This window comes from Tursiops truncatus, chromosome 3 (genome assembly GCF_011762595.2).
Source record: "Tursiops truncatus isolate mTurTru1 chromosome 3, mTurTru1.mat.Y, whole genome shotgun sequence".
In the NCBI taxonomy this organism is placed as follows: Eukaryota; Metazoa; Chordata; class Mammalia; order Artiodactyla; family Delphinidae; genus Tursiops; species Tursiops truncatus.
This window is the reverse complement of record NC_047036.1, coordinates 153,794,023-153,812,410: the sequence shown is the minus strand read 5'-3', so window position 1 is coordinate 153,812,410 and position 18,388 is coordinate 153,794,023. Positions and strand designations below refer to the sequence as shown.

The window sequence follows — 18,388 nt, the reverse complement described above, 5'->3', positions numbered from 1 at the left end:
TTAGGCTACTAATGTGCCTCCACACAACCTGTGGAGGTTGTGCCCCTGTGTTTCTCATAACTAGAAAAGGCTTTGCAATCAGTTCTTGCTGAGGCACATGGCTCACCACTATGTGCAGTGTGCAGCTGGGCCTCTGCCTACCAGAAAAGCCGTGGGTAAGGTGGCTCTCAAAAGCAAGTGGATACCCACTCTGAAAGGGAGATGTACAAATCACATTAGTATCATTCTATTCTTTTTTTTATTTTTTTGTGGTACGTGGGCCTCTCACCGCCGCAGCCTCTCCCGTTGCGGAGCACAGGCTCCGGACACACAGGCCCAGTGGCCATGGCCCACGGGCCCAGCCACTCTGCGGCATGTGGGATCCTCCCAGACCGGGGCACGAACCCGTGTCCCCTCCATCGCAGGCTGACTCTCAACCACTGCGCCACCAGGGAAGCCCAGTATCATTCTATTTTAAACGAAGAAATTTGACATACTTGCAGGGGAGAATCCGGACAACATCATTCTGTTTATAGCTTTCTATGCAGACTGCACAATGATCAAAGTCTGGGTCTGTTTCCTGAAATGAAAAGCACAGCAATGAAAGTTATACGCTAAAGCTATAAGTACCTAAATGGAGGAGATACGATCCAGCTAAGATTTTTCCTGTGGCAACTGTGGTAAACAGGTGATTATAAAGTGAAAGGTTAAAAAAAAAAAAATGTAACGTTTCCATTTGCTTAACTGTATTGACCCAAATTGTAACTAAGCCAGTCTATTTTGTTTTTAAACTATGGTGTAACAATTAATACTAGTTCTTTTTGTGAAACGTCTTAGAAATCAGAATACTAATTTTTTTTTAAGATTCAAATCAGCTATCACCTTGGACCATCTAGTGCTGCATCACTATACTGGTCTGAGTAGGTTTTCCTCATCAGGACGCTCATCTGACCACACAGTTAAGTACAGGCAGAAAAGATGGTTGAGCCCCCTAAAGACTCACCTCAAGGATAGGAGCTGTGCATCTGGTCATAGATTTGGGGTAGAGAACAGTCATGGACTCAACTCTATACTAGGTCTTTATCAAGGGTCAGGAAGAGTCAGCCAGGTTTTTGGTCACCCAGGGTAATTGATCTCCTTCCTCCTCTGGATTGGGGAAGGGTTCCCCTGCCTTGTCATTAAACAGAGCACTACCAGGAAAGGCAACACTATTTGCTGTGTCACTGCCGCTTGGACTGAAACTCAGTAGGGTAACTCTTGACAGGTCTAGGAGGTACAAACTTTAAAAAAGTGTTGGTTTTAATAAGGAAAGATGGTTTTGTATTAGCATGGGGGGACAAAGTAGGATGGGTAGGTTGGGTGAGCTCCAGGGAAGTTCAAATTAATGTGGCAGCTGAAGGCTACCAGGTCAAAAAAGCATTTATATTGGTGACCACTCCTCTGGGGTTAAAGTACAGCTGTTGTGATGCTGCTTATATTTTCTGCAAGTGTTTTTACTTTTTTCTTTCTTTAGTATACCATGAAGTTCATTGAAAATGTTTCTATCTTCTGGAGCTGTATCAAGGAAAACTAGATGTGGGGTGTCAAGGCAGTGGGAATAAAAATGAGTAAAGTCAAGAAAGTGGTAAAACTTAAGAGGATGGAGAATCACCTGTAATTATCCTTCCAGAGCTCTCTGGTAAAAAATTAGAGTTGGTTTTGGGGCAGAAGACAAGTTTGGTTTTATAACTTCAGAGATGCAATTTCTTCATTCTAGATAACCTTAAATATATTGAACACAGGGTCTCACATTAAGTTGCTGTTTTGTCCATAGAGAGCAGAAACAGGGCTCTACCTAATTTTGAGATCTGACTGAAGAATTAGGGTCAGGAATCTCAGCCATAGATGGCCTCTATCACTACCTCTCTGAGTCATTTCCCCTAAGCCACTAGATCCAACCCTAACAAACTGTGCCCTTCTTTCAAACTGCTTAGCCCACTGTACAGAAAGCACCTTGTTAACCAACACTCCCTTGAATGTGGGTCTCTAGTTCTCCAGCTAACTGGTGAAGAACCAAAACACAGAAGAGAGACGCAAAGTCGCATGAAGCACAGGAAGAGAATGCACATTCCTGGCTACTTAGAGTTCTTCCCCCAAATATGCTAGGTTTTAGCAGAAGAAAACCGTTGAACACCACAGCTAGGGAAACTGTAAGTAGTCCGGTGATGCTAATTATGACAGGGGCATTTAAAATCCAGGAAAATTAGAGAACTGTATGGAGGGTCTCTGAATGACAGGCATACTAAAAATAAGATTTCAAAGAGAAGCTACTTTAGATAGTATGCTTGGAGAAAAAGAATAATCTAACAAAGGAGACACAAATGGTTAGGGTATACTCCCGCCCACCAAATCAAAAGCAAAATACTTTACTGTTTTTATAGTGTTAAAGTGATTTCATTACTGTACCTTATCACCCTTTTTCACTGTTCTGGTTGTTAATTTGCTGATGGCTTTCTTGGCTGCATCTCCAAGACGACGCTACGAAAATTGCAAAGAAAAACAGACATTAAGTGCAAGATCTCTGGATGTTCTTTTTTTTCTTCTGATATTTCAGCTAACTTTATTTTATTAAAATTTTTAATTGAGGTATAATTGAGATACACATTATATTAGTTTCAGGTGTACAACATGATTTGATAGTTGTATGTTTTGAAATGATCACAATAAGTCTAGTTAACATCTATCACCATACAGAATGTTTTTCTTCTTGTGATGAGAACTTTTAAGATGCACTCTAGATGATGTTCTTTATTTTAAAATAATTAAATGTATAAAGTCCCTATTATCCTACATTACTTTCCATGTCATATCGTATGAGAGGATTCTAAAAAAATAATTTAAAAAAGAGAAAAACTGGCAGTTTTCCCCACAGATTTAGCATTCTGGTAAATAAGTGTATATAGTAAAAAAGCCAGGTGTCATAATCACCATTGCATTTTGTATCTAACAACTGTGAAATATTACAGCATTATCAACATCTAGTTCTTGTACATGTCAGAGCTACTGCCACTGTTCTAATAGCTTTCCTGTTCTGCTCCAAGGATGACCCTTATTAGATATATAAGCTCTGTCTTTGTGAAAAGACACCTCTAAAGCTCCTTAAAATTGCTTATCATATCACTGTGGGAGAAGGGATACAATCATGAGTTCTACTTCTGACTCTGCCACTGCTATGCTCCGTGATCTTAGGAAGGTGCATTTACCTTTCCAAGCTTGAGTTTTTCTCATTTATCTAAGAAGGTTAAGTCAGAAAATCTCTAAGGCTGAATTTATCCAGCATTTTGCAGACATTGCCAACACTGTTAGACACCAAGTACCCAAAGATGAAAAGACAGTGTACCCCTAACCTTGAAAAGCTAACTGAATTGGAAAGCAGACCAGTAAACACATTTTCATCAAGTGCTGTATGACGGAGCATGCCCAGGTGGTGTGGCAGCACAAAGAAGGCAAAATAATGCAGGTGGGGTGGGATAGGGCAGCAGAGGACTGCCAGGGAAGGCTTTGAGAAAATGATGCCTGAGCTAAGACTTGGAAAAGTGAGTAGGAAGGAGTTAGATAAGGAGAGCATTGTGATAGGAAGGGGGATTCTGGACAAAGGAATAGTCTAGTAAAGACAAACAGGTGTGAAGCACAGGTATGTGAAGGAAATTACAGTTCGATATAACTACGGTAAGCATGTATTACTCAAATTAGAATATTTTGAGAGTCAGAGGGCCCTGTTAATAATTACACTGGGACAACGGGCGCAAACCAAGACTGTTCCAGGCACACTGGGACAGATTGTCACCCTGCATATAACCAGATCCTAAACTGTGGTGCGAGGCAGATGGTGAGGCTGAAGGGGTATGGTGGGAGCTAAAACAAAGGAGACCTTGGATTCTACACTGAGGATAAGACAAAAACAACATAAAAGTTTAGGAGGAATTTTAAAGTACACAAAAGAAACCGGAATTTAATGGACCTTTAATGTATTTATCATTGACTTTCAATTATCAGTATTTACCTATATTCTTCATCTATTCCCCCCCCTTTATTATGCTAGAGGATTTCAAAGCACATCACAAGCACTGTAGGCTTTCACTCATAAAGTCACCCCAAGTGAACTATGTCTAACAGATATGGGCTTTTGTTTGGTGCCACTGTCTTATCTAACAAAACTAACAATAATTAATCAACATAATCTAACACTCAGACTATTTCCCCAGCTGCCTCCAGAATGCTTGAATCAAGATACAAAGTCCAAACATTGCATTTGGTTGCTATGTGTCTCAAGTCTCTTTTAATCTGAGTTCCCTCTATCACATACATGCATATATACATATACATGCATACATACATAAATATTTTTAAAATAGCCTTATGGAGATACAACTGACTTAAACTGCATAAAGTGTACAATTTGATGTTTTAACTTGACTATGAAACCATCACAACAATCAACATAGTCTATCATCCTCCCCAAATTTCCTTGTGCCTCTTCTTAATCCCTTCTTCCTGCCACCTTTTCACTTCATCCTCCATGAACTACTTTCTGCTACTATAGTTTGTATTTTTGAGAGTCTTATATAAATGGAATGACAGTATGTTCTATTTTGTGCACGCTTTCTTTCACTCAGCATAATTATCTTGAGATTAATCCATGTTGTTGCATGCATCAATAGTTCATTTCTTATGCTATGTAGTATCCCATTGTATAGACATAACACAACTTATTTATCCTTTTCCCTGTTGATGGGACATTTGTATTGTTTTCCAGTTCTGGCTGCAATGAATAAAGCTAAAAACAGCAGTCTTTACTTTTCAAACAGCGTACATGTCTTTGTAAGGATTTATACTTTCCTTGTGCTGGGGTAAATAGCTATGAAGTAGGGAAGACTGGCTAATATGGTAGGCGTGTGTGACTTTTTAAGAGACTGCCAAAGTGTTTGCTAAAGTGAGTGTACCATTTTACATTTCCACCAGCAGTGTATGAAAATCCCAGTTCCTCCAAATCCTCACCAACACTTGGTATGCCCAGTCTTTTTCATTTGATTGTAACCATTCTAATAGGTGTGCAGTGGTATCTCATTGTGGTTTTAATTTGTATTTCTATAATGACTGATGATGTTAAGCATCTTTTCATGTACTCATTTGCCATCTGCATATCTTCTCTGGGGAAGTGTCTGCTAGAATCTTTGGCCCATTTTTCTAGAGTTGTTATTATTGACTTGAGAGTATTTTACATATTCTAGAAGTCCAGTGTGCTATCCATTGTGCTACAGAGCCACCTAGAGAGTAGTTTACATACTCGAGATATAATTCATTTTGCATATATATTTTCTCTCATTCTGGCAGAAGTTTTTAATTTTGATGAAGTCAGTTTATCAATGTTTCATTTGTTGATTGTGCTCTGGTATTGTATCTAAGTAATCTTTGCCTTATCTCAAGGTTACAAGAGTTCTCCCTATTTTCTTTTCTAGAAGTTATATGTAGGCCTTTATATGTAGGCCTCTGATCCATTTGAGTTACTTTTGCATATGGTTCAAGGTATGGATCAAAGTTTTTTTTTCATATGACACACAATTGTCCCAGCACCATTTGTTGAAAAGGCTGTCCTTCCTCCACTGAATTGCCTTTGTACGTTTGGCAAAAATCTGTTGCCCATATATGTGTTGATCTATGGCTGAACACTATTTTGTACCATGTATCTATTTGTCTATCATTAAGCAAATACCACACTGTCATGATTTCTGTTGCTTCGTAACAAATCTGAAATCAACTCCAATTTTTTTCTCCTTTTCCAATGTCTTTTTGGTTGTTCTTGATCCTCTGCATTCCCATATTAATTTTAGGTCCATCTTGTCAATTTCTATTAAAAACAAAAGCCTCCTGGGATCTACACTGGGATTGCACTGAATATATAGAACAATTGGGAGACAAATGACATCTTAACAATATTGAGTGGTTCCCCGAACACTGTATATCTCTCCATTTATTTAGTTTTTATTTTTCTCAACAATATTTTATAGATCTCACTGTATAGATCTTATATATCTTTTGTGAGATCTCTAAGAATTTCCTGTTTATGTTATTTCCTGTTTGATGCTAATGAAAATGGTATTTAAAATATTCAATTCCCATTCATTTCTTGTATAGAAATAAAATTCATTAATGTATAATGATCTTGGGACTTCCCTGGTGGCACAGTGGTTAAGACTCTGAGCTCCCAATGCAGGGGGCCCAGGTTTGATCCCTGGTCAGGGAACTAGATCCCACATGCATGCTGCAACTAAGAGTTCACATGCCACAACTAAGGAGCCCACATGCCACAACTAAGGAGCCAGCAAGCTGCAACTAAGGAATCCGTGAGCCACAGCTAAGGAGCCCACCAGCCGCAACTAAGACCTGGTGCAACCAAATAAATAAATAAAAAAAATATTAAAAAAATAGTTATAAAAATGTATAATGATCTTATATCTTGCAACCTTGTTAAACCCATTTGTTACTTCTAGTAGCTTTTTAATAAATGCCGTCAAATTTTCTTCATAGACAATAACGTCATCTGCAAATGACAGTTTTACTTCTTCATTTCTAATATGGGTACCTTTTATTTTTCTTTTTCCTTATTGTGCTGGCTAGAACCTCCAGTATAATGTGGAAACAAAAGTCATAAGAGCACACATCAGTCTCGTTTCTAATCTTAGGAAAAACCATTTAGTCTTCCCCTTTAAGTACGATGGTAGCTGTCAGTTTTTCATAGATGCCCCTCTTCAGTTTAAGGAAGTTACATTTTATGCCTACTTTGCTAAGAGATTTCTAAAATGTAATTCAACCCTTACTGTAAAAAAAAAAAAAAACAGAAAAAAATAAAAACAATGGAAATAATGCACAAGATGATCATAAAAACACATTAGTGAGCCACAAGTACTAGAAAGAAGCGGAAAAGGCAGCAGGATGGTTCTTTTGCAGCCTCTGTCACCAAAGGACAGAGTCACACAACGTCCATACTAGTCTTCAAAAAATGAGAGAAAGCCTCATATGATGAAAGAGGGGTTTTAACAGTACCTCTTTAAGAAGTCAAGTTCTTGTAATCCAAATGGGTTTGGACCCAATGGCCTACTGACCTTTGACGTTTACCAACAAAGTTTGTGTACGGCCAGATCTGACACCTTTCACTTGATTTTTTTTTTTTTTTTTGCGGTACGCGGGCCTCTCACTGTTGTGGCCTCTCCCGTTGCGGAGCACAGGCTCCGGACATGCAGGCTCAGCGGCCATGGCTCACGGGCCCAGCCGCTCCGTGGCATGTGGGATCTTCCCAGACCGGGGCACGAACCCATGTCCCCTGCATCGGCAGGCGGACTCTCAACCACTGCGCCACCAGGGAAGCCCTTTCACTTGATTTTAATGGCAAATCTGTGCCTGTGGTCTTGGCCTCACTGTTCACCAAGGTACTGGCTGTACCTACAAGAGCTCGTGAAATACCATAGGTGCTCAAAAATCCGTGAAGTGAACAGCTGTCTGCTCAAAACCATTTTTTAAAAAGTTTGTTGGGAGACTAAAAAGGATAAAGGATGGTAGGTCATGTGTAAAAAGGATGGAGGCTTCCCAAATTCCACGGGGATGGAAATGGGGGTAATCAAGGATTAGAAATCATTCCCTTGGTGGAGATGCAATGAATGGACCCTGAGGTCAGTTCTGGGAGAAAAAAAAAAACTCACCTAAATTTCTAAGAGACACACAAAGCATGTTCCCTGATTCTCTTTACTGTCTGGCCATGGAGGGAAGGTTGTAATACTGATCTCTAATTCTGCTTTACGGTCTAATGTGGACCTCTTACATCGGTTGAGGGCACTTGCTGGTGCTATCCTCATCCCTGTCCCTGAGTACAGGGGAGGAGACAACTGTGAGAAGGTATCATGGGCAATGAAGTAGGGGAGGCAAATGGGATTGGTGGGTTTTCAGGAGGTTCGTGGGAGATGGCTTGGAAGGGCTTCTCAGTTTTGAGATGGGCTCACAATGCTGCCCCATTGCTTCTTAGTTGGGCATATCCTCCTCCTTCTGCTCCTTCTATCCAAGTCAAAGTCCTCAAGCTCCTGCAAAACCTCATCCATGAAGTGTACAGGGTGTTCTAAGACACAGCCAACTGAACTGCATCATTGGAAAGCTTTTCACTGTTGGTACCATCAGCGGTTGAGACAAAGTATGGGAGCAGGGAGAACTGGGCAAAACTGAAGATTTTGGGGGTCACCTTTATGTCTGCAACAATTTTTTTGGCCACCAGATGCACAGGATCTCTGGCCTGAACTCCCAAAGCCCCATTTCCCAAGGTGCTCAGGTTCTTGTAGGTGACTTTCCTCTGACATCAAACAGCACGATGTAGGTGTGGGCCTTGCAGTAGGAGGCATGTGTGCTCTGGAACTGCTCCTGGCTTGCTGTGTCCAAAAAGTCCACAAAGATGAGACCAGTAAGATACTGTCCACCATGGCCATGTGCTTATACAGGGTCAGGGTGTATGTGGACAGCTGCTGTGGCTGAAATCCATCTATGATAAATCTCTCCATAAATTTGGGCTTGCCCATGGTGCTGTCCCACTGGCAGATGATCTTCATGTTGTCATCAGCATTGTATTTCTCTTGGTTCAGCTCACAGGGTTTGGCTCTGTCCTGGGCCATTGGCTCCTGGCTATAGAGGGGCCCAGCCCAGAGGAAGGGACTCTTGTCACTGTCAGCCTGTCATTCCAGGAACCAGGCCCTCCGTCTGGCTCAGGGCCCAAGGAAGGCCTCAGAGAGGTGGTTCCCACATGCTGAGCCTGCCATTGGGGAGGCTTTGTCCTCTTGGATAGTCTTGGGTGAGGGCTGGAGACCAGGGATACTGCAGGTTGGCCAACCCTTGGCCAGCTGACCCCTAGGCCCTGTACACTGCCGTCCCTGGACCCTATATCATCCCAGACACCCTGCTAAAAGTTTTTAATCAGGAATATATGCTGGATTTTGGTAAATGTTTTTTTCCTGCATCTGTTGAGATCATATGGTTTTCTTTCGGTCTGTTAATATAGAAAATTATATTAATTTTTTTTTTTTTTTTTTTGTGGTAAGCGGGCTTCTCACTGTTGTGGCCTCTCCCATTGCGGAGCACAGACTCCTGACGCGCAGGTTCAGCACCCATGGCTCATGGGCCCAGCTGCTCCGCGGCATGTGGGATCTTCCCGGACCGGGGCACGGACCCGTGTCCCCTGCATCGGCAGGCGGACTCTCAACCACTGCACCACCAGGGAAGCCCTGATTAATTTTTTGAATGTTAAATCAACCTGCATTCTTGGGATAAATGCCACCTGGTCATGATGAACTATCTTTTTTATATATTGTTAGATATGATTTGGTAAAATTTGTTTAGAATTTTAAAATCTATGTTCAAGAGGGATTCTGTAGTTTTCTGTTTTGTAATGTTTTTGTCTGGTTTTGGTACCAGGATGATGCTGGCTTCATAGAATGAAATGGGAAGTATTCCTATCTTTTCAGTTTTCTGGAGTTGGCATAGAATTGTTATTATTTCTTCCTTAAGTTTTTGTAGAACTCACCAGAAACCATCTGTACCTGGAGTTTTCTTTTTTCGGATAGTTTTAAATGCAATTTCCTTAATAGATATAGGGCTATTTAATTTATCTATTCACCTTGAGTGAGCTTTGGTCATTAGTATGGAATGACCACACTAATGGAATTCATCCATTTCATAGAAGTTGTCAAATTTATTGGCATAAACTTGTTCACAAGATTTCCTTACTATCTCTATAATCTGTAGCGATGTCATCCCATTTTTGATATTGCTAATTTGTGCCTTCTCTTTTTCTCCTGATCAGTTTGGCCAGAGGCTTATCAATTTTATTGACTTTCTCAAGGAACTAATTCTTTGAGTAATTTTCTCTGTTTTTCTGTTTTCTAGTTCACCAACTGCTGCTCTGATCTTTCTTATTACCTTTCTTCTGTCTACTTTTGGTTTAATTTGCTCTTCTTTCTCCAATTTCTTAAGGTGTAAGCTGAGAGTATTAATTCCAGACATTCTTCTCTAATATAGAAATTGCTTTAGTGGCACATTCAAAATTTTGATATATTGTTTCCATTTTCATTCAGTTCAAATGATCTTCTAATTTCCCTTTTGATTTCTTCTTTACCTCATGGGTTATTTAGAAGTTCGTTTCCACATATTTGGGGGTTTTCCAGAGATTTTTCTGTTACTGATTTCTAATTTAACTCCAGGAGGTCAGAGAACATATTTTGTGTGACTTGAATCCTCTTAAAATTTTGAGACTTGTTTTATGGCCCAGAGAGCATTTCCAAAGAATGTATGTTCTGCTTTTGTTAGAGGGAGTGTTCTGTAAACATCAATCAGGTAAAGTTAGTTGATTATGCTGTTCAAGTCTTTTACGTACTCAATGATTTTCTGTCTCCTTATTCTTTCAATTGAGAGAGGGGTAATGAAATCAGACTATAATTGCAGGTTTGTCTATTTCTCACTGCAGGTCTATCAGTTTTCACTTCATTTTTTTTTTAGCTTTGTTATTACCTGCATAAGTGTTTAAGTGTATCCCTGGCAACAGGTTTGCTCTGAAATCTCCTGATATTAATTAGCCTCTTCAACTTTATTTTGATTTGTGTTGGTTTTGTGTAGCCTTCTTCACCCTTTTAACCTATTTATATTTTTATATTTAAAGTAGGTTTCTTACAAGCAGCATATGGTTGGGTCTTCCTTTTTTAATCCAATCTGCTAACCTCTGCTTTTAACTGCGTGTTTAGAGGGTATACTTTAATGTGGCTATGATATGATTATGTTTATGTATATCATTTTGGTATTTGTTATCTATTTGTCCCATCTGTTCTTTATTCCCTTTTCCTGCTTTTTTCTGTTTTGTTTAGGATTGAGTTTTTTGTTTTGTTTTGTCTTGTCTTTTTACAATTTCATTTGTCTCCGTTGGATTTAGCTATAACTCTTTGTAGTGTTACTTTAGTGGTTACTTTAGGTTTTAAGTATGCATCTTTAACTTATCACAGTCTAATTTCAGGTGATTATACTACTTTACATATAGTGTAAGAGCCTTACGACAGTATTCTTTCGTTTCATCCCTCTCAGCTTTTGTGCTGTTGTCACCCATTTTACTCATATAACTCCACTATATATTATCACATTTCTTTATACAAATATCTTACAAATTAAAAAATCTTTTAATTGTGGTAAAAACATGTAACATAAAATTTACTATCTTACCCATCTCTAAGTGTACACTTTGGTAATGTTATGTACATTCACATTTTTATGCATCAAATCTCCCAAACTCTTTTGTCTTGCAAAACTGAAACTCTATATATCCATTAAACATTCCCTCCTTCCACCCCCACCCCGAGTCTCTGGCAACCACCATTTTACTTTCTGTCTTTGAATTTGATTACTCTAGGTACCTCATGTAAGAGGAATCATACAGTATTTGTCTTTTTATGACTGGTTTGTTTCACTTGCCATAGTGTCCTCAAGGTTCCTCCACAATGTAGCATGTGTCAGAATTTTCTTCCTTTTTAAGGCTGAATAATAATGAGGCTTAATAATATTTAAGGCTGAGTGATATTGTATGTATACACTACATTTCCTTTATACATTCATCTATTGATGTACACCCAAGTTGCTTCCACTTTTGGCTATTGTGAATAATGCTGCTATTGAACATGGGTATAAAATAATCTCATTGAGATCCTGCTTTCAATTCTTTTGGTATATACCCAGAAGTGAAATTGCCAGGTCGTATGGTATTTCTATGTTTAATATTTTGAGGAATTGCTATACTGTCTTCCACAGTGGCCTCACCATTTTGCAATGCCTAAGGGTTCTAGTTTCTCCTCATCCAAGAAATATTTATTTTGTTTTTTAAAAAATATTAGCTCTAATGATTGTGAAGTGATATTTCATTGTGGTTTTGATTTGCATTTCCCTAATGATTAGTATGTTGAACATCTTTTCATGTGGTTATTGGCCATTTGTATATCTCTCTTTTTTGGGTTGCTTTGGGTCTTAGTTGTGGCACGTGGGATCCTCGAAGCGGCATGTGGGATCTTTTGTTGAGGCACATGGACTTCTCTAGTTGTGGTGCGCGGGCTTAGGTGCCCAGCGGCATGTGGGATCTTAGTTCCCCGACCAGGGATTGAACACACATCCCCTGCATTGGAAGGCAATTCTTAACCACTGGACCACCAGGAAGTCCCTGTATATCTCTTTTTGAGAAATGTCTTTTTAAGTCTTTTGCATATTTAAAAAACCAGGTTTGCCTGTTTTGTTGAATTGTGGGAGTTCTTTATATATTCTGGATATTAACCCTTGCCAGATACACAATTTGCCAATATTGTCTCCTATTCTGTGGGTTGCCTCTTCATTCTAATTTACTGTGTCCTTTGCTACACAGACATTTAAAATTTTAATACAGTCCAATTTATCTATAATTTTTATTACTTGTATGTTTAGTGTCATATCTAAGAAGTCACTGCTAAATCCAATGTTATGAAGCATTTCCCTTATATTGTTGTATAGTTTTAGCTCTTATGCTAAGGTCTCTGACCCATTTCAAGTTAATTTTTGTACATAGTGTAAGGTAATGGTCCAACTTCATTTTTTTGCATGTGGATATCCAGTTTTCCCAGCATCATTTGTTGAAAAGACTGTCTGTTCCTCACTGAATGGTCCTGGCACCTTATCAAAAATCATTTGAACATATATGTGAGGGTTTATTTCTGGGCTCTCAATTCTATTCCACTGGTCTGTCTGTATGCCAGAACCACACTGTTTTGATTACTGTAGCTTTGTACTAAGTTCTGAAATCCAGAAGTTTGAGACCTCCAACTTTGTTCTTCTTTTTCAAGGTTGTTTTGACTATTTGGACCCCTTGAGATTCAATATGAATTTTAGGATAGGATTTTCTATCTTTGCAAAAAAGCAATTGGGATTTTGATAGGGATTGCACTGAATCTGGGTACTATTGTCATCTTTACGATATTAAGTCTTCTAATCCATGAACATAGTGTGACTTTCCAATTATTTGCATCTTTAATTTCTTTCAGCAACGTTTTGTAGTTTTCAGTGTATAAGTCTTTTACCTCCTTGGTTAAGTTTATTCTTAAATATTTTACTCTTTTTGATGCTATTGTAAATGCATATTGTTTCCTTAATTTCCTTTTTGTTCAGTGTTAGTATACAGGATATATTTTGAAGGTAGATCTGAGAGGACTGATAGATTAAGTGTGGAATATGGGAGAAAGAAAGGGGTCAAAGATGATGCTGAGCAGCTTAGAGACATAAGGAAGATTCAGGAAGAGCAGATTTGGAAGGGGAAATCAAAAGTTCAGTTTTGGGTGTATGAAGTTTGAGGAAGTATCCCGAGAACTAAGAAGTGACTACTGGAGATGGCAAGTAGAGGTCACGGTGGCCTCGACAATAATCGTTCAGTGGAAGGACAGGAAGAAAAGCCTGATGCAATGGCCTTCAACTGGCACAAGGTGGTGGTGTCAGTGTACCTTTTAAAATCTTACCAAATTTCCTCATAAAAAATGCACAGAGAAACTTTGAGAGTAAAAGTAAAAGCCCACAAACATCTTTAACAAAACCAGGTGAAAGGGTATCTCACAAACCCCAGACTACAAGTAGGTGGGGTCAAACCACAAACTACAGCATTATTCTACAGATACACAATCAGCAGCTGTGCTGAAGTAGTGGAGGGAAGAGAAAATGGGTTCTGACAGTCCTAAGTGCTTGATCCATCCATTATGAAGCTCCCATCAGTCTTTCATCTGATTTTAGCATCCACAGATGAGCACTATAAATCCATCATTTCATTGAGGGTAATGAAATGGTGATTTTCTAATTCTATAATTCATTTGTTAGTTGGAATTCTTCTATAAAGAAGTTTCCCTCATCAACTAGCTGGTTACTATGCAATACAATTTGTACAGAAAAAATAGATGAGTCAGTTTTTAAAAACTGATTTTCAGAATAACAAATTGGTTCTCTAACAACCTGCAGTTTCAATCAACTGCAATATTTATTCCCTGAATGCTCAGTCTCATATTTGACTGATATAGGGAGCTCCTTTAAGATGGCACCCAGGTCATTTTGATACCACCACAGTAGTCTTCAATAGCTTCCTTGCTAATTGGTACAATATTCATCTTATAAATTTGCTTCCCTAAACCTAAAAAAAGCCTTTTCTCCAAGGATGCCTGGGTGGTTTTTTTCTGAGTGGGAAATGGTATTTGAAAATAACCCTAGAGCAGTCTGAGGGTGGAATGGGGTGGGAATGGAGATTCATTATTTTATTAAGAATATAAAATAATTTTCTAATTCTGTCATTCCTTCTGCATTTATTTGGCTGCATTGGGTCTTTGTTGCTGCACACAGGCTTTCTCTAGTTGCGGCGAGCAGGGGCTACTCTTTGTTGCAGTGCGTGGGCTTCTCATTGCAGTGGCTTCTCTTGTGGCAGAGCATGAGCTCTAGGCACGTGGGCTTCAGTAATTGAAGCATGCGGGCTCAGTAGTTGTGGCTTGCGGGTTCTAGGGCATGCAGGCTTTGGTAGTTTTGATACGTGGGCTCAGTAGTTGTGGCTCACGGGCTCTAGAGCACAGGCTCAGTAGTTGTGGTGCACAGGCTTAGCTGCTCCGCGGCATGTGGGATCTTCCCGGACCAGGGATAGAACACCCCCTGCACTGGCAGGTGGATCCTTAATCACTGTGTCACCAGGGAAGTCCCCTTCTACATTTATTAGTTGGAATTCTTCTATAAAGAGAGGTATTCATTGTTACTGGGTTGTCATTGCCATGGACAGAGGAGCTCTGTATTCTTTAGTAAAAGGAAAATAAACCAGGAGTCCATACTGACATTTTCAATTCAATAAGATTAAAGGATTATTATAATATTTCTGTATTTTAAATATTTATTCTCTTACTCTGATTCTTGCCTTCTAATATCATCAACATAATTACTTATTTGCTTTATTCTACAATCTACATATAATAGTTTCAAAATAACAATACTACCAACAATAAGGCTATTAAATGCAGCTTAGACTTTTTTCTTTTTGCCAATAGAGTAATTTTTTTAATATAGTCTCACATGACATCATATTTGAATTTTATTGCCCTTTTACCAGAAATATAAAGAAAAAATTATGTGGAAGAAAAAAATGTAATCAGAAACAATAAGTTAACCAAAAGAAATACCCAAGTAAGGAACAGTAAAATTGCATTTAAGAAAATTCAATAGATATCCATTAAGATTTTTCTATCACTGACACAAAATATGAATTTGATTTTTTAACACCATTTCTTCACCAAAAATACAAATATAAAACAAAAAGGCCAGTTTAACATTCTAGCTCTCAAAAATGAAATCTTAATTGGTGTTGCACTCCCATTTAGCTCACATACTCTGTACGTCACTATTTAGTGATGGTTCTGTTTTCAAAAGAAAAATTAGACAAAATAACTATTTTTCAAAAGAGGTCAGTTGTCAATATTCTTTTTAATGATAAAATATATACTCTTTAAAATAAAATAAGCTTAGAGACAAAGAAATGAATTTCAGTGACTATCAGTATATTCCTAAGAAACAAAAGCTGATGTTTTATTCCAATTCCTATGGTAAACTGAGTTATTATGATAATATATAATATCAAGAAAAGAAAAGCTTTTGATACCTCAGAACTGCAACATAAAAAGAATTTAATTTGGGGAGTTAAATTCAGGATTAAAGGATAATAAACTTCTTCTTGGAACTTTTCATCTTAGTCATCTGATCTTTAATACAGATCCTCACACAAGAGATGATTCAGTCTTATACTGTGGGCTGCTTTATTTTTTTGCCCACAATACCAAACTTTTTTTAATCCAAGGAAACGTACCATTATTTTAAGACATATTATTATTTTTATATATTTTAGAAAGATAAAGACACTGCTAATTAATATTTGATTATATACTTTCTTATTCTTTATAATTTCTATTTTACACACAGAGAAAAAAATTTAGACTTAATTGATCATATATTTTTTATCATGCATCAGTCTTCTGCAAACATAAAAGGAAAATGTGGACCAACCAAACCAGTAAACCTTTTCCTAAAGCTTGTTTGTATTCTTCTTTTTTCTTTTTTATCTCTCTTAATTCTTTTAAAAATTTTTTTATACAGCAGGTTCTTATCAGTCATCAATTTTATACACATCAGTGTACACATGTCAATCCCAATCGCCCAATTCATCACACCTCCACCCCCACCCCCCTGCCGTTTTCCCCCCTTGGTGTCCATACGTTTGTTCTCTACATCTGTGTCTCAATTTCTGCTGTGAAAACTGGTTCATCTGTTCCATTTTTTAGGTTCCAAATATATGTGTTAATATACGATATTTGTTTTTCTCCTTCTGATTTACTTCACTCTGTATGACAGTCTCTAGATCCATCCACATCTCAACAAATCACCCAATTTTGTTCCCTTTTACATATGTACCACATCTTTATCCATTCGTCTGTCGATGGGCATTTAGGTTGCTTCCATGACCTGGCTATTGTAAAGAGTGCTGCAATGAACATTGGGGTGCATGGATCTTTTTGAATTATGGTTTTCTCTGGGTATATGCCCAGTAGTGGGATTGCTGGATCATATGGTAATTCTATTTTTAGTTTTTTAAGGAACCTCCTTACTGTTCTCCATAGTGTCTGTATCAATTTACATTCCCACCAACAGTGCAAGAGGGTTCCCTTTTCTCCCCACCCTGTCCCAGCATTTGTTGTTTGTAGATTTTCTGATGATGCTCATTCTAACTGATGTGAGGTGATACCTCATTGTAGTTTTGATTTGCATTTCTCTAATAATTAGTGATGTTGAGAAGCTTTTCATGTGCTTCTTGGCCATCTGTATGTCTTCTTTGGAGAAATGTCTATTTAGGTCTTCTGCCCATTTTTGGATTGGGTTGTTTGCTTTTTAATACTGAGCTGCATGAGCTGTTTATATATTTTGAAGATTAATCCTTTGTTGATTCATTTGCAAATATTTTCTCCCATTCTGAGAGTTATCTTTTTGTCTTGTTTATGGTTTCCTTTGCTGTGGAAAAGCTTTGAAGTTTCACTAGGTCCCATTTGTTTATTTTTGTTTTTATTTCCATTACTCTAGGAGGTGGATCAAACAAGATCTTCCTGGGCTTCCCTGGTGGTGCAGTGGTTGGGAGTCTGCCTGTCGATGCAGGGGACACGGGTTCGTGCCCCGGTCCGGGAAGATCCCACATGCCGCGGAGCGGCTAGGCCCGTGAGTCATGGCCGCTGAGCCTGCAGGTCCAAAGCCTGTGCTCCGCAACGGGAGAGGCCACAACAGTGAGAGGCCCGCATACCGCAAAAAAAAGATCTTGCTGTGATTTATGTCAAAGAGTGTTTGTTCTTCCTATGTTCTCCTCTAAGAGGTTTTTTTTTTTTTTTTTTTTTTTTTTTTGCAGTATGCGGGCTTCTCACTGTTGTGGCGTCTCCCATTGCGGAGCACAGGCTCCAGACGCGCAGGCTCAGTGGCCATGGCTCACGGGCCCAGCCACTCCGCGGCATGTGGGATCTTCCTGGACCAGGGCACAAACCCGTGTCCCCTGCATCGGCAGGCGGACTCTCAACCACTGCGCCACCAGGGAAGCCCTCTAAGAGTTTTATAGTGTCCGGTTTTACATGTAGGTCTTGAATCCACTTTGAGTTTATTTTTGTGTATGGTGTTAGGGAGTGTTCTAATTTCATTCTTTTACATGTAGCTGTCCAGTTTCCCCAGCACCACTTACTGAGGAGACTGTCTTTTCTCCATTGTATATCCTTGCCTCCTTTGTCATAGATTAGTTGACCATAGGTGTGTGGGTTTATCTTTGGGCTTTCTATCTTGTTCCATTGATTTATGTTTCTGTTATTGTGCCAGTACCATATTGTCTTGATTACTGTAGCTTTGTAGTATAGTCTGAAGTCAGGGAGTCTGATTCCTCCAGCTCCGTTTTTTTCCCTCAAGAATGCTTGGCTATTCGTGGTCTTTTGTGTCTCCAAACAAATTTTAAGATTTTTTGTTCTAGTTCAGTAAAAAATGCCATTGGTAATTTGATAGGGATTGCATTGAAACTGTAGATTGCTTTGAGTAGTATAGTCATTTTCACAATATTGATTCTTCCAATCCAAGAACATGGTATATCTCTCCATCTGCTGGTATCATCTTTAATTTCTCTCATCAGTGTCTTATAGTTTTCTGCATACAGGTCTTTTGTCTCCCTAGATAGGTTGATTCCTAGGTATTTTATTCTTTTTGCTGCAATGGTAAATGGGAGTGTTTTTTTAATTTCTCTTTCAGATTTTTCATC

At 38.7% G+C, this 18,388-nt stretch overlaps 1 protein-coding gene and 1 pseudogene across 2 annotated transcripts in view; both read right to left on the bottom strand.

The window, feature by feature from the left end:
• Nucleotides 1–18,388, bottom strand: part of RNF130 (ring finger protein 130) — a 108,012-nt gene that overhangs the window by 26,952 nt on the left and 62,672 nt on the right. For both annotated transcript variants that reach the window (XM_073802888.1, XM_019937443.3), the window contains exons 4-5: nucleotides 2,425–2,496; nucleotides 477–559 (exon numbers count right to left, since the gene is read on the bottom strand). In XM_073802888.1, coding sequence (XP_073658989.1) covers nucleotides 477–559; nucleotides 2,425–2,496 — 155 coding nt within the window. The remainder of the gene's footprint in view (nucleotides 1–476; nucleotides 560–2,424; nucleotides 2,497–18,388) is intronic.
• Nucleotides 2,424–17,522, bottom strand: LOC141278369 (rab-like protein 2A pseudogene; annotated as a pseudogene).